Here is a 26,273-nt window from a genome sequence, read left to right as displayed (position 1 = left end):
TGGCTACTGGAATTCAACACGAGCAAATGTAAAGTTATGGAAATGGGACTAGGAGATAGGAGACCAAAGGGACAGTACACAATGAAGGGGAACAGCCTACCTGTAACGACGCGTGAAAGAGACCTGGGGGTGGACGTAACACCTAATCTATCTCCTGAGGCACATATAAATAGGATAACGACAGCAGCGTACTCTACACTGGCAAAAGTTAGAACATCATTCAGAAACCTAAGTAAGGAGGCATTTAGGGCGCTTTACACTGCCTACGTGAGGCCAGTCTTAGAGTATGCCGCCTCATCATGGAGTCCCCATCTGAAGAAGCATATAAGGAAACTGGAAAAGGTTCAGAGGTTTGCAGCGAGACTCGTCCCAGAGCTACGAGGGATGGGGTATGAGGAGCGCCTAAGGGAACTGTGCCTTACGACACTAGAAAGAAGAAGGGAGAGGGGGGACATGATAGGAACGTATAAGATACTCAGAGGGATTGACAGAGTGGACATAGACGAAATGTTCACACGAAATAGTAACAGAACGAGGGGACATGGATGGAAGCTTGAAACTCAGATGAGTCACAGAGATGTTAGGAAGATTTCTTTTAGCGTGAGAGTAGTGGGAAAATGGAATGCACTTCAGGAACAGGTTGTGGAAGCAAATACTATTCATAATTTTAAAACTAGGTATGATAGGGAAATGGGACAGGAGTCATTGCTGTAAACAACCGATGCTCGAAAGGCGGGATCCAAGAGTCAATGCTCGATCCTGCAGACACAACTAGGTGAGTACACACTCTGTAACAGCTTAACAGCAGCCTAACTCCCAGGTACCTATTTACTGCTAGGTAACAAGAGACATCTGGGTGAAGGAAAAGCCCATTTGTTTCTGACTGGTCCGGGAATCGAACCCGGGCCACAGAGTTACGAGTCCTGCGCGCTGTCCACTCAGCTACCAAACACCCCCATGTGTGTGTGTGTGTACTCACCTAGTTGTGTCTGCAGGATCGAGCATTGACTCTTGGATCCCGCCTTTCGAGCATCGGTTGTTTACATCTCTGTGACTCATCTGAGTTTCCAGCTTCCATCCATGTCCTCTCGTTCTGTTACTATTCCGTGTAAACATTTTGTCTATGTCCACTCTGTCAATCCCTCTGAGTATCTTATACGTTCCTATCATGTCCCCCCTCTCCCTTCTTCTTTCTAGTGTCGTAAGGCACAGTTCCCTCAGGCGCTCCTCATACCCCATCCCTCGTAGCTCTGGGACGAGTCTCGCTGCAAACCTCTGAACCTTTTCCAGTTTCCTTATATGCTTCTTCAGATGGGGACTCCATGATGAGGCGGCATACTCTAAGACTGGCCTCACGTAGGCAGTGTAAAGCGCCCTAAAAGCCTCCTCACTTAGGTTTCTGAATGATGTTCTAACTTTTGCCAGTGTAGAGTACGCTGCTGTCGTTATCCTATTTATATGTGCTTCAGGAGATAGATTAGGTGTTACGTCCACCCCCAGGTCTCTTTCACGCGTCGTCACAGGTAGGCTGTTCCCCTTCATTGTGTACTGTCCCTTTGGTCTCCTATCTCCTAGTCCCATTTCCATAACTTTACATTTGCTCGTGTTGAACTCCAGTAGCCATTTCTCTGACCATCTCTGCAACCTGTCCAGGTCCTCTTGGAGGATCCTGCAATCCTCATCTGTCACAACTCTTCTCATCAACTTTGCGTCATCCGCAAACATCGACATCTAGGACTCTACTCCTGTAAACATGTCGTTAACATATACAAGAAATAGAATTGGTCCCAGCACCGATCCTTGTGGTACTCCACTTGTTACTGTTCGCCAGTCCGACTTCTCGCCCCTTACCGTAACTCTTTGGCTCCTTCCTGTTAGGTAGTTCCTTATCCATGCTAGGACCTCTTCCCCCACCCCCGCCTGCCTCTCGAGCTTGAACAGCAGTCTCATGTGCGGTACTGTATCAAAGGCTTTTTGGCAGTCCAGAAATATGCAGTCTGCCCAACCATCTCTGTCCTGTCTTATCCTCGTTATTTTATCATAGAATTCCAGAAGGTTTGTTAGGCACGATTTCCCTGTCCAGAACCCATGCTGATGTTTGTTCACAAACCTAATGTTCTCCAGGTGTGCAACCAGTCGCAGCCTAATTATTCTTTCCAGTATTTTACAGGGGATGCTTGTCAGTGATACAGGTCTGTAGTTAAGTGCCTCCTCCCTATCGCCTTTCTTGAAGATCGGCACATTTGCCTTCTTCCAGCAACTGGGCAAGTCTCCTGACATAAGTGACTCATTAAAGATCATTTTCAGAGGCACGCTGAGGGCCTGTGCTGCATCACTGCCTAATGCATTCCATTTGTCAACCACTCTGACACTAAAAAAGTTCTTTCTAATATCTCTGTGGCTCATTTGGGCACTCAGTTTCCACCTGTGTCCCCTAGTGCGTGTGCCCCTTGTGTTAAATAGCCTGTCTTTATCTACCCTATCAATTCCTTCGAGAATCTTGTATGTGGTGATCATGTCCACCCCTAACTCTTCTGTCTCCCAGTGACGTGAGGTTTAACTCCCGTAGTCTCTCCTCGTAGCTCATACCTCTCAGCTCGGGTACTAGTCTGGTGGCTCCTGCTAAACTAAACATTTTATATACAACTTTCTGAGATGGGAGTATGGATATAAAAAAAATATATTTAGCTATGGAGTTGATAAAATCCTGAGGCGTTCCCAGAGACTTTCGAAGTTAGGCCTGAAGTGTGTCCGTTTTCTTATACGCAACAGTGGTTACAATTCAAAGAAAACGGAAACGGTTATGGGATAACTTATACATTCTATTTTTTTTGTCGGAGACATTTATTTTACATTATAAAGTAAAGTGTGTATGTTGGCGGTATCAAAGTAAGACCTTGTACTGGTTCACTGTAATTTCTTAAGAGATAAAAACGTCGCGGTACAAATTTGATACTAAATTACAAGTTTAATTTCAATAATAATTCATAATTACAAATAATTAGTTTTTCTTTTAAAGGAAATTATAAATTAATAATAGTGAATTATATATATGTATAATTATTATACATATATATATATATGTATAATTATTATACATATATATATAATATGTATAATTATTATACATATATATATAATATGTATAATTATTATACATATATATATAATATGTATAATTATTATACATATATATATAATATGTATAATTATTATACATATATATATAATATGTATAATTATTATACATATATATATAATATGTATAATTATTTAAAACTTTAAACGCCGAGTGTCTTGGGAGTGAGGAGGGAAGAATCAGGTTATCTTGAGATGATTTCGGGGCTTAGCGTCCCCGCGGCCCGGTCCTCGACCAGGCCTCCTTTTTTTTTTTGTTACACACCCCCAGGAAGCAGCCCGTAGCAGCTGTCTAACTCCCAGGTACCTATTTACTGCTAGGTGAACAGGGAGCATCAGGGTGAAGAAACTGTACCCATTAGTTTCCGCATCCACCGGGGATCGAACCCGGGACTTCAGGACTACGAATCCCGAGCGATGTCCACTCAGCCGTCAGACCCCTGGGGGGTGAATAGGGAAGGGGGGGGAGGGAAGGGAACTATCAGGGGGGAAAGCGCCAAGCCATTACGACTATATAGCACTGGGAAGGGGTCAGGATAAGGCTTTGGGATGGGACGGGGGAAAGGAATGGTGCCCAACCACTTATGGACGGTCGGGGATTGAACGCCGACCTGCATGAAGCGAGACCGTCCCAAGCCCTTGTTAAGAATGCCGGGTTCAAGTAGTTATCAACGAGGCCGAACAACGGTGGTTGACCAGACCACACACACACTAGAAGGTGAAGGGACGACGACGTTTCGGTCCGTCCTGGACCATTCTCAAGTCGATTATGAAGTCGACTTGAGTCGACTCTCAAGTCGAAGTCAAGATTCTCAAGTCGATCAATCACAATCGACTTGAGAATGGTCCAGGACGGACCGAAACGTCGTCGTCGTCCCTTCACCTTCTAGTGTGTGGTCTGGTCAACATACTTCAGCCACGTTATTGTGACCCCTCGTCTGCAGAGAAGCATACAACTGTAGTGTGTTGGAGTGGGTAAAGTAGGAGGAGGGGGGTACAGTAGGGTACAGTAGGGTACAGTGGGGGTACAGTAGGGTACAATGGAGGTGCAGTGATTACGTATCAGGCCCACGATCCTTCATACACGTTGATCGAAGCCACCGCGGTGCTGCAACGTTCGAACAAGTTCAAACCCTTATCTAACAAGCTGTAACAACTTCCTAACACGTCATACTAACAACCTTTACAACACGTTGTAACAAGGTATTAATATGGGCGGTGGTGTTGTGTGTCTCCAGTGTGAGAACCACCCATCGGGACTCATGCTTAAAGGACTATAATAGGACACACGAAGGGCCAAGCCAAACCAGTACACTAAAACAGAAGCGAAAAAGCAACAGGGAAAAAGGAGGAAACCCCACCTCCATTTAAAACTTTGACCCCAAATATCACAGTAACAAGGTTAACGCCAATCACCGAACTCAATTACGGGCTCACCATAGCCCGTGATACAACAAGAGGCCAGGCCAGAAGCCGAAGGGAGGGTTGTCCTTACCTGTTAGTTTCCTGGGAGGAAGCCGTCCAGGCTTGGGGATAGTGGATTTGACGTTATCGAGGCGGGGGCGCCGCGCCCCAATTGTAGGTTCGGGTCGCTTCTTCTCGCCTGTTGGGGAAGCAAATTACCTCAGTGTTAGAGATTTGGATTATCGTCGGACACAAGTCTTAGAATTTATGATTAACAATAATACATGTGTTGACCAGACCACACACTAGAAGGTGAAGGGACGACGACGTTTCGGTCCGTCCTGGACCATTCTCAAGTCGACTGTGAATGATCGACTTGAGAATCTTGACTTCGACTTGAGAGTCGACTCAAGTCGACTTCACCATCGACTTGAGAATGGTCCAGGACGGACCGAAACGTCGTCGTCGTCCCTTCACTTTCTTGTGTGTGGTCTGGTCAACATATTTCAGCCCCGTTATTGTGACTCCTCGTCTGCATACATAGCATGTGTGTGTATTTTCAGTGTATTAATGATATACTACATTTTTTGCATATATTTATGTCAAGTTTTGTTTATACACCAAGAGAGTGTATATATATACACCCGCTTCTCGATGTATATACACTGAGATTTATTATTATTGCCGTCGGAGGCGGCTAGATTATTGTGCACCCCATACTCATCCTGTGAGCAGTAGCGCAAAAAGGATTACAGAGGGCATAAAAGGTCTTTATCAGATCTCAACGGTGACTATTACATTAACAATTTCATCTATCTTTAACACCTTATCCTTATCAATGTCAGCTAGTTACAGAGAATGTTCTATTTCAAGAGCTATATAGATACAGTAAGTCATTATTTACATTAATGATAGGTCTTATCGCTAATACATAATAGTTTGAGCAATGGGGATATTAACAGTCATAGGGGAGCTGCTGTTTATTATTAGTCTTCACAATACACTACTTGTTTCTTAATCTCATAAGTCGTTTATCTAATGTGAGTGAAATATGGATACAGTGCAAGGATTTCAGGTACTTTATCCTTAGTAATAAGATAAGTTGCCATATCATACAGCGTGAGTTTATATCCCTCCCTCTCTGCGGGAGGAGGTGCGTCAGCTTAAAAAACAACGAGAAGTAACGAAGGAGGAGACCAGCAGTAAAGGGACCTCGTCTTGGAGAGTTGCGAAAGACAGGGGCCTTAAGAAGACTTTGATAAAGCCGCCTTCAAACGCCATAGCAACTTCAAATTCATTTGACGTTTTGGAGGACGAGTGCTGTGGAGAGACTGTGGATCGCGCAAAAGGGAAAGCAACGAAGAGAAAGGAAGCGCAGGCCCCTCAGAAAGTAAAGGAAGTACCTAAGCAAACATTAGTTGTGGGAGATTCCCAGATAAGGTATTTGGATAGAACGTTTTGTGCTAGAGATAGGGGGAACAGGTTAAGGGTTTGCTATCCCGGAGCTGGCATTGGTGATATTATAAACAACATGAATGATATTATGGCTGGTAATGGGAACAATCCCATTATTTGCATTAGCGTGGGAGGAAATGATGTTGGTCGAGTCAGGAGTGAGGAACTGATTCAGAGGTATAAAACAGCCATAGAGTTAGTTAGGAGCAAGGGAGGAATCCCGATCATATGTGGCATTCTTCCAAGAAAGGGAGTGGGAAATGAATGGATATCGAGGGCACTTGGTGTCAATTGCCGGCTGGAAAGATATTGCAAATCAAATGCAATATCTTTCATAGACAACTGGGAACACTTCTATGGAAGAAATGAAATGTATGCTCGTGATGGGGTGCATCTATCGAGAGCTGGGGTTGTTGCTGTTGCGAACTCGCTAGAAGAAGTGGTTAGAGGTGTTTGTTTGGGTTTAAACTGTTAGTAGATAGAGGTATGGGAATTGATTTGGAGGAAGGAGGTAATAAAAGTATGTGTTTGTGGGAGAAAGGAATTGGCAAAACGATCAGGGAAAGAGAAGGTCCGCAAAATAACAATTCACTTAGGGTATATTACACTAACAGTAGAAGTCTAAGAAATAAAATTAACGAATTAAATGCTCTTGTCTGCACAGAAAAAATAGATATTATTGCACTTACCGAAACGTGGATGAATGTAGAAAATAGAGAACTATTAGCTGAATATCAAATATATGGATTTAAAATATTTCACACAGATAGATATATTAGACGAGGAGGTGGAGTAGCCATATATGTTAGGGACAATTTGAACTGTAGTCCCAAAGAGGGAATCAAAACAGAGCCACACACAGAAACTATTTGGATTGAATTAAACGAAAAAGCTAATAATATTATAATAGGAGTAATATATAGGCCACCAAATTTAGACAGAATGGACGCAAAGCATCTATGGGATGAAATATCTAGAGCATCTAGATCTAACAGTATTTATGTCATGGGTGACTTTAATTTTAGCGGAATAAACTGGTTGAACAAAACAGGGAATAGTGAAGCAGAAGATTTTCTAGAATTAATTGACGATTGCTTTCTTACGCAACACATTAAGGAACCAACACGGGAAAATAATATTTTAGATTTAGTGTTAACTAACAGGGAAACGCAAATTAATGACATCGAAATAGGGAGTGAGCTAGGGAGCAGTGATCACAAAGAAATCAGATTTAGCATAGAATGGAATAGACCAGTAGGAGAAAATTCTGTTAAAGTGCCAGATTTTCGAAAAGCTGATTTTAATAGCCTAAGAAATTTTTTGGGTCATATTGATTGGAAAGGCTTGGGTATGGGGTGTGGGCCGGTCTTGGAGCGAGACATGAACCCAGCGATAGGTGACTTAAATGGGGATTTCGATGTGGATTCAATATATAACTTATTTAAGAATATTCTAAACAAAGCACAGGAACGTAGTATACCATACAAATTGAATAGATCGTATACTAATGACCCAAAGTGGATAACAAAGAATTTGAAGAACCTTATAGGTAAAAAGAGAGCTTGGTACAAAAGGATTAAAAATGGGGAGGTCACTTTAGAACAGGAATTCGTACAACTGGTTAGAAATGTTAAAAAAGAGATAAGGAAAGCAAAAAGAAACTATGAAGTTCGCATAGCAGGGCAAGCAAAGACAAATCCTAAAGGGTTTTTTCAGTTATATCGTACTAAGACTAGGGAAAGGATAGGTCCATTAAAAACTGAGACAGGTCAAATAACAGATAGTGATGAAGAGATGAGTAGTATTTTTAATAAATATTTTGTATCTGTATTTACTAAAGAGGAACTTAACAATATGCCTTCAGCCGAACAAGTCTATGTGGGTGGGGACGAGGACAGGTTGACGAGTTTAGCAGTTACCAGGGAGGATGTTCTTAAACAAATAGTAAAACTCAAACCAAACAAATCCCCTGGGCCGGATGAAGTGTTTGCTAGGGTGCTTAAAGAATGCAAAGAGGAGCTTTGTGACCCACTGTCAACCATATTTAATAAATCAATAGAGTCAGGCAGAGTGCCAGAGTTTTGGAAAGTTGCTAATGTGATACCAGTTTTTAAAAAAGGAGATAGATCACTTGCGTCTAACTATCGACCAATTAGCCTAACGTCTATTGTGGGAAAGTTACTCGAATCTATAATAGCAAATAAAATTCGTCTTCATCTTGAAAAACATAAATTAATAATTGAGTCGCAACATGGTTTTATAAATGGCCGTTCATGTTTAACAAATTTGTTTTTTTATTCTAGCATTGTTGAGGCAGTTGATAGTGGTAAGGATTGCGATGTTGTATACCTTGACTTTAGCAAAGCTTTTGATACAGTGCCACATGAAAGACTGATTAAAAAAATAGAGTCTCATGGTATTGGGGGTGCTATATTAAGCTGGATTAGGGCATGGCTATACCAAAGGAAACAGAGAGTTAGTATAAATGGAATCAAGTCAGAGTGGGAAAATGTTGTAAGTGGAGTGCCTCAAGGCTCTGTCCTGGGACCTCTGTTGTTTATAATATATATAAATGATTTAGATTCAGGTTTGAGTAGCAACATTTGCAAATTTGCCGATGATACGAAAATCGGTAGGGAAATTAATTCGGAGGAGGACTCACTATCACTTCAAGTTGATCTAGATAGGGTTTTGAAATGGTCAAAGGATTGGCAGATGCAGTTTAATGCTGATAAATGTAAAGTTCTGAGGTTAGGTAATGATGATAGAGTTACAAGATACGAGCTAGATGGTGTTGTGATTGCGAAGTCGGATTGCGAAAGGGATCTGGGAGTTATGATTAGTAAGAATTTAAAACAAAAGGATCAATGCATAAATGTTCGTAATAAGGCAAATCGGACACTTGGATTTATTAATCGCAGCGTTAGTAACAAGACACCTGGTGTGGTTCTCAAGCTATATCTTGCTCTAGTTAGGCCCCATTTAGATTATGCAGTTCAGTTTTGGTCGCCATATTATAGAATGGATATAAATTCACTTGAACGTGTCCAGCGTAGGATGACTAAGTTAATTCCCCAAATTAGAAATCTTTCATATGAAGAAAGATTAACAAAGCTTAAGTTGCATTCACTGGAAAGGCGAAGAGTTAGGGGTGACATGATAGAGGTTTACAAGTGGATGAATGGACATAACCGGGGGGATATTAATAGGGTATTAAAAGTATCAACACAGGACAGAACACGAAACAATGGATATAAATTGGATAAGTTTAGATTTAGGAAAGACTTGGGTAAATACTGGTTCAGTAACAGGGTTGTTGATTTGTGGAACCAATTGCCGCGTAACATTGTGGAGGTGGGGTCCCTCGATTGTTTCAAGCACGGGTTGGACAAGTATATGAGTGGGATTGGGTGGTTATAGAATAGGAGCTGCCTCGTATGGGCCAATAGGCCTTCTGCAGTTACCTTTGTTCTTATGTTCTTATGTTCTTATATTTATCTCTAAATGGGTCAATTTTACTACAATCCAAGATATAGTGTTGGAGTGTGTGTCCCTGTCTTTGTCCACACACTTTACACTTTACTTCATCTAGATCCATATACAAGCCCAACTGCCAGAGATACTTGTAGCCAAGTACTCACCTAGTTGTGTTTGCGGGGGTTGAGCTCTGGCTCTTTGGTCCCGCCTCTCAACCGTCAATCAACAGGTCTTATACGAGCTGCGACAACGTCTATTAGTCTACTTTATTTGTTAGTTGTCCCATGCACATACTCTGAGAGTATACTTTAGTCCTGAACCAAGTACAGGACAAAAGTATACCTTCTGTCTGGACAGTAAAGGAACTGTGGTGGTCTTAATAACCTTGCAGAGGTTGACAGGCCTTAACCCCCCAACAGAAATCAACCTTCGTTCCAGCAGGCTGTCAATTACCGACACTGTCAACCTTGGCACGCTAACTGCCTCGTTAGCACAACTACCTTAGCATTACCGGCCCCCGGAAGCCTTCTCCGGTCACGGCCAATGTTTTGAGCACATTATATCTTGATTATATGGGGGGAGAATAGCTTGAGCTACCTCATCCCTTTGTGTGTATTTTACCTCAATAAACTTATTTCAATTTCAATTCAATTTCAATTTCAATATCTTGATTACTGCAAATATGTCATACTTAATATTTATAACGTCAACATTGGTGCTAATTCAGCCCACCTGCCAGTATCTCAGGGCCATAGTTATGGGTCCACTGGGTACCTCAGGGCCATAGTTATGGGTCCACAGGGTACCTCAGGGCCATAGTTATGGGTACACAGAGTACCTCAGGGCCATAGTTATGGGTACACAGAGTACCTCAGGGCCATAGTTATGGGTACACTAGAAGAACCCATAAGTTCTTCAAGGAACTTCAAGGAAGTTTTCTAATCGTTTCTTGGACACCTCTACGTTTGTTCCGGCAATATTTCTTATGTTCTTTGGGTCAGGATATAAGAGAGCAGTAGCCCTCTGGTGTTAATACAGAGCTCTCTGTGACTATGGCATCTCCACTCCTCGCTAAACCTCCCAAATCACTCTCAAAAATACTCTTTGAGATGTTATGATGTGAACCAATTGCCGCGTAACGTGGTGGAGGTGGGGTCCCTCGATTGTTTCAAGCGCGGGTTGGACATGTATATGAGTGGGATTGGGTGGTTATAGATAGGAGGTGCCTCGTATGGGCCAATAGGCCTTCTGCAGTTACCTTTGTTCTTATAAGAACATAAGAACAAAGGTAACTGCAGAAGGCCTATTGGCCCATACGAGGCAGTTCCTATCTATAACCACCCAATCCCACTCATATACTTGTCCAACCCGTGCTTGAAACAATCGAGGGACCCCACCTCCACAATGTTACGCGGCAATTGGTTCCACAAATCAACAACCCTGTTACTGAACCAGTATTTACCCAAGTCTTTCCTAAATCTAAACTTATCCAATTTATATCCATTGTTTCGTGTTCTGTCCTGTGTTGATACTTTTAATACCCTATTAATATCCCCCCGGTTATGTCCATTCATCCACTTGTAAACCTCTATCATGTCACCCCTAACTCTTCGCCTTTCCAGTGAGTGCAACTTAAGCTTTGTTAATCTTTCTTCATATGAAAGATTTCTAATTTGGGGAATTAACTTAGTCATCCTACGCTGGACACGTTCAAGTGAATTTATATCCATTCTATAATATGGCGACCAAAACTGAACTGCATAATCTAAATGGGGCCTAACTAGAGCAAGATATAGCTTGAGAACCACACCAGGTGTCTTGTTACTAACGCTGCGATTAATAAATCCAAGTGTCCGATTTGCCTTAATCCAAGTGTCCGATTTGCCTTATGTTTCCTTATTATACCCATTGTTTCGTGTTCTGTCTTGTGTTGATACTTTTAATACCCTTTTAATAAGCATATTGTCAAGTGATCTTGTAAAGTCTGTGTTGGGAAGGAGGATAAACAGTCATATACAGGACGAGGAGGAAGATTATGAGGAAGATGAGGAGTACCTGAGACGGTGTTGACGAGGGAGGAGCCAAGCACGCGGGAGTCTCTAGAGGCCCGGGACCCGCCCCCGCCTGAAGCGGTTGAGCCTGCAAAAACAACAACAACAACATGTCATCTCTATCAACAATTCAACAATTGCAAAATCAACAATTGTCAAGAAAATGTCAGCATACACAAGCGAAGCTTAACATGTTACCAAACACAATCCAAAGTCAATTATCTCAAACATGAAGAACATAAAACATGCCCTTAAAAAACTAATAAAATTTAGCCGTAAACTAATCTAAAATTCAATAATATTATAACTTTTTTGTTTAATAAACTCGAGAATATTATTGTCACCTGAGCCGCCCATATTCTCGTAGCTTTTGTTTACCTGAAATTAAGATCTCCGATCTTAAGAAATTAAGAAATCAGTCTCCGTGGTGCAGTGGTAAGACACTCGCCTAGCGTTCCGCGAGCGCTATGTCATAGGTTCGTATCCTGGCCGGGGAGGAGGATTGACTGGGCGCAATTCCTTAACTGTAGCCTCTGTTTAACTCAACAGTAAAATGTGTACTTGGTTGTAACAAGGATTCTTCGCGGCGGGGATCGTATTCCAGGGACCTGCCCGAAACGCTACGCGTACTAGTGGCTCTACAACCATGTAACAACTCTTCTATATATCTCAAAAAAAAAAAAAAAAAAAAAAAAAAAAAAAAAAAATACGTTCAGAATTACGTTAAGATACGTAAAGATACCAGAATTCAGCTGGTATCATGAGGCTAAAACTATACACGCACTGCGCTATATGTTTAACAGATCTCTAACCCTGTCCATGGAGGACAGAAGAAAATGTATATATGCTTACTAGTATATATATATAAGTACTAAAAATACTATGCCCAAGATTACCGTCAGAGTGCCGGCGGGCTGATGGGCAAAATAGCCTCGGCTACCATCAGCTTTTGACCGGTCGTGATGGTCGAGTGGATTAAGGTGTCCTGTACTCACCAGTTGCATTGCTCCTGGCAGTATGGGTTCGAGTCACTTCTGGGGTGTGAGTTTTCAGTTGCATATAGTCCTGGGGACCATTCAGGCTTGTTCGCATATAAATACTAGTAAGTTTATACAAAGGTACTCACCCAAGGAGGCGAGCCCACAAGAATGGACTTAGACCCTGGTACCTATTTACGTCTAGGAGATCAAAGGAACTAGGTGATAGGAAGCGTGCCTAACCGTTTTTGTTCCGCCCGGGATTCCAACCCGGGATTTGCGATTCTTAGTCGAGAACGAACCCAACTGTACCACGGAGACCCTACAAGAGATGAAACACTAATTCCATTCCACCACCGTCAAAAGGCAGTGTTCTAAAGGCATTTTCCAAAAGCGAGTTAAGAAAAAAAATTAAAAGCTAAGTTTGTCTTAAAAAATTCCCATTTTCTAATGGAAATATATCGCAAGAGAAAACGTGAGTCAGAAAGGGGGATACTAAGCAAGAACTCTCCGCTCAGAAGATGAATTAGCGAAAAGTTTGGAACAACTTTAGCCGATACCGCTGTGTCTGAGTGCCACCAGGGACTGGCCCAACGCAAGGCGGCGCCCAACTCCAGGATCGATAAGCCGATAACTTACACAAGGGGCATGTGCCATTATATCACCATCACCACCACCATTAGTAATAGTAATATTGGCGGCAGTGCTACAATCACTGAGCTGTGATAGCCCCCTGTAGGTCTGCTGACCTACACAAGGGCATCAGGTGTGAGTCCCCTCCCTGATGGCATCAGCTGCAGACACATATTAACCCTACGGTTGCCACATATATATATACACGAGGTTATCTTGAGGTTATCTTGAGATAGTTTTGGGGCTTTAGTGTCCCCGCGGCCCGGTCCTCGACCAGGACTTCACCCCCAGGAAGCTGCCCGTGACAGCTGACTAACACCCAGGTACCTATTTTACTGCTAGGTAACAGGGGCATAGGGTGAAAGAAACTCTGCCCATTGTTTCTCGTCGACGCCTGGGATCGAACCCAGGACCACAGGATCACAAGTCCAGCGTGCTGTCCGCTCGGCTGCCAGTGTCTTTCGGCTTAGAAATCGGAATGCTTTCTGTTTTCTTCCAAGAGGTTGGTAGTTTGCTGATCTTCCAAGATGCATTGATAAGGTCTAATATCTCTTGTTCTCCAGCACGACCTGCATATGGAATGGTTTTTAATATGGCCAAGCCTACTATATAGAGATTGACACCACTCAAACCATCTTGCCTCCTTTATGACTGAGGAAAGATGTACAGGTTTCGTAAGGTGTTGCGTCAGTGCTTGCCGAGGCGCGACCCTGGTTACAGCAACAATCACTGTATCAAGTGTGTTTCAATGACTGGTAATTATTGTATTTCCATTGTCACTAACTAACCAATTCCTGCTTTCACTTCCACAGTGATGACAGCAGCGCTATTCTCACCCCCAGCGAGGTGAGAATACCTTCACCTGCCTCATCTCTCTCTGTGTATACAGCAATAAACCTATTTCAATTACAATACAATCCCCCCCCCCCTGCCCCCCGCGGCCTGTTAGATGCTGACACGGGAAGAACATCATTATTCTCAGTAGAGTCGTAGCCGGTGACAGGTGTCAATGTCAGGTCTGTCAGGTCTGTCAGGTCTGTCACTCCTGTACCTCAACTCTCTCTGTCAGTGTATCCCACCTGTAGCGTGGGTGTACATGGCTATCTTGAGAGGTTATCTTGAGATGATTTCGGGGGCTTTTAGTGTCCCCGCGGCCCGGTCCTCGACCAGGCCTCCACCCCCAGGAAGCAGCCCGTGACAGCTGACTAACACCCAGGTACCTATTTTACTGCTAGGTAACAGGGGCATAGGGTGAAAGAAACTCTGCCCATTGAACAAATCACGTTAGTGTGATCTCTGTGTGCGACTCTGCCCATTGTTTCTCACCGGCGCCTGGGATCGAACCCGGGACCACAGGATCACAAGTACAGCGTGCTGTCCGCTCGGCCGACCGGCTTCCGGGTGTTATAGCAAGATAATGTTATTAAAATAAGACTAAAACCAGTGGGCTAAAACAGAAGAGAAAACCAAACAGGGGAAAAAGGAGGAATCTCCCCCACCTTCATATAAAACTTTGACCCCAAATATCACAGTAAAAAGGTGATCGCGAATAACCCGAACTCAATTACGGGGATCACCATAGCCCGTGCTACATGGACATTGCGTTCTGAGTAGCTAAATCTAAAACAACAACAACAACAGAGGGTCAGTGTTCCCTCAGCTCCTCTCTTATTTATCTATCCAATGTTATATCTTTATCTATCCGGCTCCCCCCCCCCCACCCCACAGGGCCTAACCTTGAACAAATTACCTCTTGGATGTTTTCCACACTTATCTAATCTCGTATCTACTTGTCATCTACTTCTACATCCTGGACTTTCTTTATCTACGGCCTACACTTTACTGTGTCCCCCCCCCCTACGTCCTCATGATTACAAGACGTTGAGATATATCCTCATATGACATGAGTATACCTCTTCATTAGGGGCTCTCATTATAACTCCTCATAATATGTGCCGCTGCGGCTCCTCATCGCCGGCTGTGAGTGGCTGCAGGACACAGGTGACTGCGTTCTCACCTGTAATTAGTACAAGGTACAGCGTCTCACCTGAGGTCTTCTCCCGTCTCCCAAGATTGACTGATAAGGATGGAATTCCTGGCTGGCGGTCAGGGAAAGTGGACCCTAATGGCCTGATAGATGTTATGCTAATTGATTGTTGGATTGTTTCGTGGTTACCAATGAATGGCGTTTACTATTGTTACCCGAGTGTGCTTAAGTTATTTGGTTCGTCTTGTGGTTCCCATAGTCGGGGGGGCAGGTAGTCTTAGGCCTATCGAATTTTCCCCTTAGGCCTATCAAAGTCTCCCCTTAGGCCTATGTCACCTACTGACCCACAACATATGGCAAAACAATAGCAGCTTAAAATACCAATTATTTATCACTGAGACATTTTATCTTTTTTATCAGTACAAGAAAGTTTAATCCCCTCTTACACTTCGACTTTCTGGAGAAGTGTAAGAGGTGGTTTCTGTTTTTTTTTTTGTAAAGTCTTGTTAAATTTCAATTTTGCCCCGAGGGGCGAGTTTATTGGGCAGCGTCACTCATCCTGTGAGTGATCTGACGGCCATTGCAGCATGCACAACACTCCCCAATAACACACACACACACACACACGCACACGCACACACACACATACACACACACAATAGGCTCAGGAATCTGTACACCAGTTGATTGACGGTTGAGAGGCGGGACCAAAGAGCCAGAGCTCAACCCCCGCAAGGAAGAAAGAAAAGGTAGGAAGAAAACCCTTTCTTTCAGGTTTAGAGTTCCTGGGATTACCTCTTGTCATCCCCTATCCTAAAGGAATTTAGGGAGAAGAACAGGGACCTGAGGACACAGGCTTTAAGAAGAAATAGTGATCAGGAGACAGAGATTTATATTAGTATTAACATCTTTACTGACAAAAAATAATTACAATTTTGCCTAATCTGGGGAATGCAATTAGGTCATATTAGAGTGAGGATAATGGTGGTATTGACTGTCACACAGGACAGAGGGCCATGTACAGCACATTAGGTCTAAACTGTAGGCTGAAGTGCATATATACTATGGTTGTAAACAAGAACATTAGACTGTATACACGTTGCAATGAACGAATATGTAAATAGAGCGTTCTGTTGTGCACTGCCTCACTAGTGCTGGGAGAGAGAGAGAGAGAGAGAGAGAGAGAGAGAGAGAGAGAGAGAGAGAGAGAGAGAGAGAGAGAGAGAGAGAGAGAGAGAGAGAGAGAGAGAGAGAGAGAGAGAGAGAGAGAGAGACAGAGACAGAGAGAGACAGAGAGAGACAGAGAGAGAGAAAGAGAGAGAGCGCGAGAGAGAGCGCGCGCCTCCACACACTGCAGACACATTCCTTTCACAGAAGGTGGTAAGCGTGGTCCTGCATCATGACCCCCGTGAGAGAGGGCGGTGTGGGCGCAACACGCACCAGGCCGCAGCCATAAACAGCCCTCCAGGGGGGAGATAATGGCCACTGTGTTACATATAGCCGGTGAAGTGAGGACACACAAGAGTTACCAGAAGAAGGGAGAGAGAGAGAGGAGTCCTGGGCGGTGTTGGGGCCAGAGACCAGGAGCTGTGGTACCACCAGAAGGCATGACTGCCCTCATAACTGCACCAGTACAGTTCCTGGCACTAGATACTAACATGCCTTGGTGCACGCGATCACAGACTGACGGTGTGTGTGTGTGTGTGTGTGTGTGTGTGTGTGTGTGTGTGTGTGTGTGTGTGTGTGTGTGTGTGGATAATTGTGCTGACACAGTTTACATTTGGTCAGGTCTACATCAGCAGGTCATGTAAACCCGCAGAGATACTTATAGGCGAGTTTAAGCCGAGCAACAGTGACAGCCAGGAGGAGTCTGCTGATATTACCGGATGACCCCATAGGTGTGTGTGGGGCTCTTGTTGGTTGGTTCAGAAATGGAGCAGCAGCAACATTTGTAGCTGGTGGCTTACTTTACCCCAGCAAGAGCCGGGGTTGAGAGAGGAAGGAGAGGGGTGTCAGTGCCACATTGCCTGTAGGAGTGCCAACAACACGGACAGTGCCAAGTGGCAGGTCGTGGAGTTCGTCTCGAGTGCCTCCAATCTCAGCCATGACAGGTGTCATCTCTAGACATGAGTCTCTATCGCGGCATTTTCTTGTAAATTACGAATATCATTTAAGAAAATGGGGAATTATTATGTTGATTTGTCGTGAAGGGTGAGTTTAGCATGGCGCTCGTTCACCGGTTACTGACCCCGGGAGACAAATTCACCTGTGAAAAATATCTCATCTTCTGGTATTAAGAGAACTGGTCCACTATTCCCTTACGGGATCACCATAGCCCGTGCTACATGGACACTTCGTTCTGAGTAGCTAAACCTAAAACAACAACATCATTCCCTGGTCTATGACTATCTACCTCCACTGGAGTGCCTCCATGTACCACTGGAGTGCCTCCATGTACCACTGGAGTGCCTCCATGTACCACTGGAGTGCCTCCATGTACCACTGGAGTGCCTCCATGTACCACTGGAGTGCCTCCATGTACCACTGGAGTGCCTCCATGTACCACTGGAGTGCCTCCATGTACCACTGGAGTGCCTCCATGTACCACTGGAGTGCCTCCATGTACCACTGGAGTGCCTTTATGTACCACTGGAGTGCCTCCATGTACCACTGGAGTGCCTCCATGTACCACTGGAGTGCCTTTATGTACCACTGGAGTGCCTCCATGTACCACTGGAGTGCCTCCATGTACCACTGGAGTGCCTTTATGTACCACTGGAGTGACTTCATGTACCACTGGAGTGCCTTTATGTACCACTGGAGTGACTTCATGTACCACTGGAGTGCCTCCATGTACCACTGGAGTGCCTTTATGTACGACTGGAGTGCCTCCATGTACCACTGGAGTGCCTTTATGTACCACTGGAGTGCCTCCATGTACCACTGGAGTGCCTTCATGTACCACTAGAGTGCCTTTATGTACCACTGGAGTGCCTTTATGTACCACTGGAGTGCCTCCATGTACCACTGGAGTGCCTCCATGTACCACTGGAGTGCCTCCATGTACCACTGGAGTGCCTCCATGTACCACTGGAGTGCCTTTATGTACCACTGGAGTGCCTCCATGTACCACTGGAGTGCCTTTATGTACCACTGGAGTGCCTTTATGTACCACTGGAGTGCCTCCATGTACCACTGGAGTGCCTTTATGTACCACTGGAGTGCCTCCATGTACCACTGGAGTGCCTTTATGTACCACTGGAGTGCCTTTATGTACCACTGGAGTGCCTCCATGTACCACTGGAGTGACTTCATGTACCACTGGAGTGCCTCCATGTACCACTGGAGTACCTCCATGTACCACTGGAATGCCTCCATGTACCACTGAAGTGCTTCATACAAGCAATAAGTCATATATGTACTGTCTTGTGCGAGAGCGGGTTCCATGGCCCTGTACGACCAACCATCCTACGTGACGAGAGAATATGCAGCACCACTTACTTTATTCTCTTGACACTTCACATAGGCTAGGAACAGCTGCAAAGATGCAGATGTTCCTACGTTGAAAGAACACCTGCCCCCCCCTAGCAGTAAAATAGGTACCTGGGTGTTAGTCAGCTGTCACGGGCTGCTTCCTGGGGGTGCCGTTGTACGAGTCTCCAGCACCGTCGTGGTTGCAATGTGTGCCTTACACCGTAACTAATATTACGTCACTTACGCTCAGAACTATGGCCTGAAATACCAGGCGTGGTATAAAGTGCTACTCCACGGTCACTTGAGGAGATGGGGGGGCCTCTTTGGTGATACCTTGAGGCTCTCTAGCATGGAGGCTGTAGAGGGCTTCAAGACGACTTTGGATGCTTCAAGACGACCCCTGTATGCTTCAAGACGACCTTGGATGCTTCAAGACGATCCCTGGACGCTTCAAGACGACCTTGGATGCTTCAAAATGACCTTGTATGCTTCAAGACAACTTTGTATGCTTCAAGACGACCTTGTATGCTCCAAAATGACCCCTGTATGCTTCAAGACAACTTTGTATGCTGTAAGACGACCTTGTATGCTTCAAAATGACCCCTGTATGCTTCAAGACGACCTTGTATGCTTCAAGACGATCCCTGGACGCTTCAAGACGACCTTGGATGCTTCAAGATGACCTTGTATGCTTCAAGACGACCTTGTATGCTTCAAGACGACCTTGTATGCTTCAAGACGACCTTGTATGCTTCAAAATGACCCCTGTATGCTTCAAGACGACCTTGTATGCTTCAAGACGAGCTTGTATGCTTCAAGACGACCTTGTATGCTTCAAGACGACCCTGTATGCTTCAAGCGACCTTGTATGCTTGAAGACGACCTTATATGCTTCAAGACGACCTTGTATGCTTCAAGACGACCTTGTATGCTTCAAGACGACCCTGTATGCTTCAAGACGACCTTGTATGCTTCAAGACGACCTTATATGCTTCAAGACGACCTTGTATGCTTCAAGACGATCTTATATGCTTCAAGACGACCCTGCATGCTTTAAAACGACCCCTGGACGCTTCAAGATGACCCCTGGACGTTTCAAGACGACCCCTGGACGCTTCAAGACGATCCCTGGACGGTTCAAGACGACCCCTGGACGCTTCAAGACAACCCTGTATGCCTCAAGACTACCCCTAGACGCTTCAAGACGACCCCTGGATGCTTCAAGACGATCCCTGGATGCTTCAAGACGACCCTGCATGCTTCAAGACGACCATGTATGCTTCAAGACGACCATGTATCCCTCAAGACGACCCCTGGACGCTTCAAGACGACCATGTATCCCTTAAGACGACCCCTGGAAGCTTCAAGACGACCATGTATCCTTCAAGACGACCCCTGGACGCTTCAAGACGACCATGTATGCTTCAAGACGACCATGTATGCTTCAAGACGACCACTAAAGTGAACGAGGCACGACTGCTGGCTACTTCCGCACCAGACGACGACATCATTAACACGAGGATTTCAGAGCAAGCCGGTTTAACCTCTCGAGAACGACAGGTCAAGTTTTAGCGTGATAAACTCACCCTTGAGAGGGAGTGCGGAGTGATGTGTTACTCCGGACACTCACGCCTGACCATCTTCACCTCTTGAGAACTAAGAATATCCCTGATTCTTATCCTCAAGAACCTCTCGATGATAAGAAAAGGGCTCTTGGCCCTCAGCTTTTAAATCTCATCTGAATTGTATATTATTTATTAACTATACTTGTTTGTAGAGTAGAGTAAACTAGGCAGAAAGTTCTTGTAGTACACCGTTCTTAAGTTTACATTTGGGTATATAAGGGTGAAATAGAATACGAAGCCAATCTTAGAATACGAAGCCAATCTTAGAATACGAAGCCAATCTTAGAATACGAAGCCAATCTTAGAATACGTAGCCAATCTTAGAATACGAAGCCAATCTTAGAATACGAAGCCAATCTTAGAATACGAAGCCAATCTTAGAATACGAAGCCAATCTTAGAATACGAAGCCAATCTTAGAATACGAAGCCAATCTTAGAATACGAAGTCAATCTTAGAATACGAAGCCAATCTTAGAATACGAAGCCAATCTTAGAATACGAAGCCAATCTTAGAATACGAAGCCAATCTTAGAATACGAAGCCAATCTTAGCCAAGTATTCCTAGTTTGCTAACTGTCGGAAGAGCGTTACTTCCTTCCCACGGGATGGGACGGGGTTATCTTGAGGTTATCTTGAGATGATTTCGGGGCTTTACTGTCCCCGCGGCCCGGTCCTCGACCAGGCCTCCACCCCCAAGAAGCAGCCCGTGACAGCTGACTAACATCCAGGTACCTATTTTACTGCTAGGTAACAGGGGGCATAGGGTGAAAGAAACTCTGCCCCATTGTTTTTCGCCGGCGCCTGGGATCGAACCCGGGACCACAGGATCACAAGTCCAGCGTGCTGTCCGCTCGGCCGACCGGCTCGCATGATAAGGAAATCAAAATATATTGAACGAGCTCTATATATGTAAACTGTCTTAGCCTAAAGAGACTCTTGCACAACCACTTGGACTGGACGGTAGAGCGACGGTCTCGCTTCATGCAGGTCGGCGTTCAATCCCCGACCGTCCACAAGTGGTGTGCCACCATTCCTTTCCCCCCGTCCTATCCCAAATCCTTATCCTGGGATCCTTTACCACCCACAGGATCTTTGCTTTGCAATTAGCTGTTAACGTATCAACTGACTGTCAACACACAACTGGCTGTCAACACACAACTGGCTGTCAACACACCAACTGTCAAGGCATCAACAGTGGTAATCAGTGACCACAGAGCAACAGCCGGGGCCCCGGAGCCTCCGGAATGGTACCACAGAATCTGCCTCAATTACAAACCACTTATTCTATTGAAAGGGCACAATAGGAGCTGTCCCCCTTTGTCCGGGGGGCATGGGGTGTCCCGTGTCCTTGCTGAAGAAGACGCTGGTGTCCTCCTGGGCCTATATGGTGACCCTTCGCTGCCCAACCCTCCATGTAACTTCCCATAGCAGGTTCGAGCCCTTCGTACGGCCCCGAGACATATAATCGGTTTACATGTAATCGAAGGACAGCAGGAGAGAGAGAGAGAGAGAGAGAGAGAGAGAGAGAGAGAGAGAGAGAGAGAGAGAGAGAGAGAGAGAGAGAGAGAGAGAGAGGGAGAGAGAGAGAGAGAGAGAGAGAGAGAGAGAGAGAGAGAGAGAGAGAGAGAGAGAGAGAGAGAGAGAGAGAGAGAGAGAGAGAGAGAGAGAGAGAGAGAGGGAGGGAGAGGGAGAGAGAGAGAGAGAGAGAGAGAGAGAGAGAGAGAGAGAGAGAGAGAGAGAGAGAGAGAGAGAGAGAGAGAGGGAGAGGGAGAGGGAGAGGGAGAGAGAGAGAGAGAGAGAGAGAGAGAGAGAGAGAGAGAGAGAGAGAGAGAGAGAGAGAGAGAGAGAGAGAGAGAGAGAGAGAGAGAGAGAGAGAGAGAGAGAGAAGCACAAACAGGCAGCGTGACCAAGCTTGATCCCCAGAGCTTAAGCCCGCAGTGGCTTCCTCACTTCAACAATTGAATTCAACACGATATATAAGAACGAGCTTCCCTCTTTTTGTCTCTCTCAGTCATGCAAGTCAACAAAGAATGTTGTTATATAGTCAGGATTTAATACAAGGGATTAGATTGGATCTGCCCATCTGTTTACACCTCTCCCGGGGATCGAACCCGGAACCTGACGACTACGACCCCCGAGCGCTGTCCACTCAGCTATCAGGCCCCTGGGGACGGAGGCTGCCAAAAGTGTGACACTTAGACAATCGAGTGAGAGTGTTGCCAAGCACTCACACTCTCTCTCACGCTCCAGACACTTGTATTGTGCTGGTGCAAGAGTTGAGCTTCGGCTCCCGGATCCCGCCTCTCAGCAGGACGGACCAGGACTGGGGTAAAGGGTCCTGAACCTATGGATCTCTAATAGTATATATATAATGTGTATGGAGTCTGCCTGCACTATGGCACTTCTCAGAGCAAGAGAGAGAGAGAGAGAGAGAGAGAGAGAGAGAGAGAGAGAGAGAGAGAGAGAGAGAGAGAGAGAGAGAGAGAGAGAGAGAGTGAGAGAGAGAGAGAGAGAGAGAGAGAGAGAGAGAGAGAGAGAGAGAGAGAGAGAGAGAGAGAGAGAGAGAGAGAGAGAGAGAGAGAGAGAGAGAGAGAGAGAGAGAGAGAGAGAGAGAGAGAGAGAGAGAGAGAGAGAGAGAGAGAGAGAGAGAGAGAGAGAGAGAGAGAGAGAGAGAGAGAGACAGAGAGATAGATAGAGAGAGAGAGAGAGAGAGAGAGAGAGAGAGAGAGAGAGAGAGAGAGAGAGAGAGAGAGAGAGAGAGAGAGACAGAGAGAGACAGAGAGAGAGAGAGAGAGAGAGAGAGAGAGAGAGAGAGAGAGAGAGAGAGAGAGAGAGAGAGAGAGAGAGAGAGAGAGAGAGAGAGAGAGAGAGAGAGAGAGAGAGACAGAGAGAGAGAGAGAGAGAGAGAGAGAGAGAGAGAGAGAGAGAGAGAGAGAGAGAGACAGAGAGAGAGAGAGAGAGAGAGAGAGAGAGAGAGAGAGAGAGAGAGAGAGAGAGAGAGAGAGAGAGAGAGAGAGAGAGGGGGGGGGAAGGGGGGAGACTAACCTGTTAGTATAGTTCAAGAAGCCATTAACGATGCTTTTACAGCCGTCGTAACTACTGTCTCGTAACTGTCCTCACACTGTGTGGTGGGGGGCGGGGGGTGGGGGGCGGGGGTTGATATCAGTAACATCTCAGACGATATACCCAGCACCACGAGGCCACCAGTCCTCTCTACACACAGTCGTCTACGGTGAAACACTTGCCACAAACACCGTCGATACTGCCAACAAGTCAAGCGCCAAGATCACTTTCTGTGACTCAAAAGTCACCTCCCGCGAAACACACCGAAACTACGACGTTGGTACAACGTTGGAACAAGTTTTAACACCTCCTAACCAGTTATAACAACCAATATAGCAAGTTGTAACAACGTTCTAATACGTCATAAACACGTTAAGCCAAGATGTAACAACTTTATTACAAGTTGTAACAAGCGGGAAATAGAGAGACAGTTTCGGTTTGTGTTTCCAGGGAACTCATCCCAAGCACTTGAAGACACTTTATGTAGGGCGTACGTAAATCTGTGTATCTATGTATTTACGTATGTAGGTTAGCTTAGCATTTTAAAAGCACCGAATCACCTTCTGTGGTTGAGTGTTCAATAAACCCTTGAACTATATGTTTAACCCTTCTCTAACCCTGTCCATGGAGGACAGAAGAAAATGTATATATGCTGGTTAGCATTGTTAAATGTCTGGCCACGTCTGTGGTAGAAAATAATAATAATAAAAAAAAAACTTCACGACCCAACATGCAAAACAGAGAATGTTGTAACAGCCATTATAAACATCATTAATACTCGGAGCAGGAAGTTCATAGTCTCATTTATATGGCCAACATCTCACATCAGTGTTGGCCAGCATGATAACACAGTCAAGGCAGCTACCACGGCATGTGATGTGGAGATAAGATGGAGTTAAGATCTGGGCATTACAATCCATTAAATTAGGGAAGACAGAAGAGAGAGGGGAAGCTCACAGGGCCAGAAAGTACGAGTGATAGAGCCCAATAGGCTCAGGAACCTGTACATCAGTTGATTGACGGTTGAGAGAGGCGGGACCAAAGAGCCAGAGCTCAACCCCCCTGCAAGCACAACGAGTGTAAAGAGTTATGTTTAAAACCGAAGGACCATATATACGAGGCAGCACGAAATATCGACTAAACAGTGAGACACTCTAATTGCCAGAATTAGGCTGGGATATGGTTACCTGTGGCAGGTGGCTGCAGGTAAGGTGTCCCCAAAGGTTACCTGTGGCAGGTGGCTGCAGGTAAGGTGTCCCCAAAGGTTACCTGTGGCAGGTGGCTGCAGGTAAGGTGTCCCCAAAGGTTACCTGTGGCAGGTGGCTGCAGGTAAGGTGTCCCCAAAGGTTACCTGTGGCAGGTGGCTGCAGGTAAGGTGTCCCCAAAGGTTACCTGTGGCAGGTGGCTGCAGGTAAGGTGTCCCCAAAGGTTACCTGTGGCAGGTGGCTGCAGGTAAGGTGTCCCCAAAGGTTACCTGTGGCAGGTGGCTGCAGGTAAGGTGTCCCCAAAGGTTACCTGTGGCAGGTGGCTGCAGGTAAGGTGTCCCCAAAGGTTACCTGTGGCAGGTGGCTGCAGGTAAGGTGTCCCCAAAGGTTACCTGTGGCAGGTGGCTGCAGGTAAGGTGTCCCCAAAGGTTACCTGTGGCAGGTGGCTGCAGGTAAGGTGTCCCCAAAGGTTACCTGTGGCAGGTGGCTGCAGGTAAGGTGTCTCCAAAGGTTACCTGTGGCAGGTGGCTGCAGGTAAGGTGTCCCCAAAGGTTACCTGTGGCAGGTGGCTGCAGGTAAGGTGTCCCCAAAGGTTACCTGTGGCAGGTGGCTGCAGGTAAGGTGTCCCCAAAGGTTACCTGTGGCAGGTGGCTGCAGGTAAGGTGTCCCCAAAGGTTACCTGTGGCAGGTGGCTGCAGGTAAGGTGTCCCCAAAGGTGAACATTCCAACGGTGAACTATGTGAACAAGAGCCAGCACATTCTCTCCAACGCTCTACCAACCATGCCAACTTATCGATGATTTCAGACCAAATGGTATGAGGTACTGTGGTCCTTACTTCTTACTCTCAAGAATATTGTAAGATATTCTTAGACTCTACTACCCTATTAGAGTCTGCTAGTGCAGGCTAGTTCACTCTACTAGCCTCTACTGACTCCATGTATGACTAACCCTCCTGTGAGACGGGGATATTAGACCAACTCATAATCCCTTGATCTATACTCTGTAATTTCACATATGGTATAAGACGAGCTGCACATTGCTGTGGATATCTAAGCTTGTTAATAAAAAAAAAGTTCCCTGGCAAAGATATTAACTTAGCTAACATAAAAAGAAAGAAACACACACACACACACACACACACACACACACACACACACACACACACACACACACACACACACACACACACACACACACACACACACACACACACAGCTACCAAAGAGCCAAAGCTCAACCCCCGCAAGCACAATTAGGTGAGTACACACACACACACACACGCTACAGTTTCAAGTGTAGATATGATAGAGCCCAATAGGCTCAGGAACCTGCACACCAATTGATTGACAGTTGAGAGGCGGGACCAAAGAGCCAGAGCTCAACCCCCGCAAACACAACTAGGTGAGTACACACACACACACACACACACACACACACACACACACACACACACACAGACCAAAGGTGGACCAAAGCGCCAAAGCTCAACCCCCGCAAGCACAATTAGGTGAGTACACACACAGAGGGGGTCCCGATAGCTGAGTGGACAGCGCTCTGTTCTCGTAATCCTAGGGTCCGGGTTCTATCCCCGGTGACGGCAGAAACAAATAGGCAGTTTCTTTCACCCTGATGCTCCCTGTTCACCTAGCAGTGAATGGGTACCTGGGAGTTAGACAGCTGCTACGGGCTGCTTCCTGGGGAATATGTAACAAAAAGGAGGCCTGGTCGAGGACCGGGCCGCAGGGACGCTAAGCCCCGAAATCATCTCAAGATAACCTTCAA

At 45.5% G+C, this 26,273-nt stretch overlaps 1 protein-coding gene across 3 annotated transcripts in view; it reads right to left on the bottom strand.

Moving 5' to 3' along the window:
* LOC123771323 (microtubule-associated tumor suppressor 1 homolog) overlaps positions 1-26,273 on the bottom strand; it is a 358,321-nt gene that overhangs the window by 267,761 nt on the left and 64,287 nt on the right. For all 3 annotated transcript variants that reach the window (XM_069305205.1, XM_069305206.1, XM_069305207.1), the window contains 2 exons: positions 11,530-11,613; positions 4,634-4,741 (listed from right to left, as the gene is read on the bottom strand). In XM_069305205.1, the coding sequence (XP_069161306.1) occupies positions 4,634-4,741; positions 11,530-11,613 (192 nt within the window). The remainder of the gene's footprint in view (positions 1-4,633; positions 4,742-11,529; positions 11,614-26,273) is intronic.

Source organism: Procambarus clarkii, chromosome 54 (genome assembly GCF_040958095.1).
Source record: "Procambarus clarkii isolate CNS0578487 chromosome 54, FALCON_Pclarkii_2.0, whole genome shotgun sequence".
NCBI lineage: Eukaryota > Metazoa > Arthropoda > Malacostraca > Decapoda > Cambaridae > Procambarus > Procambarus clarkii.
Note: the sequence above shows the minus strand (reverse complement) of the source record. Positions and strands in the feature narration are given on the sequence as shown.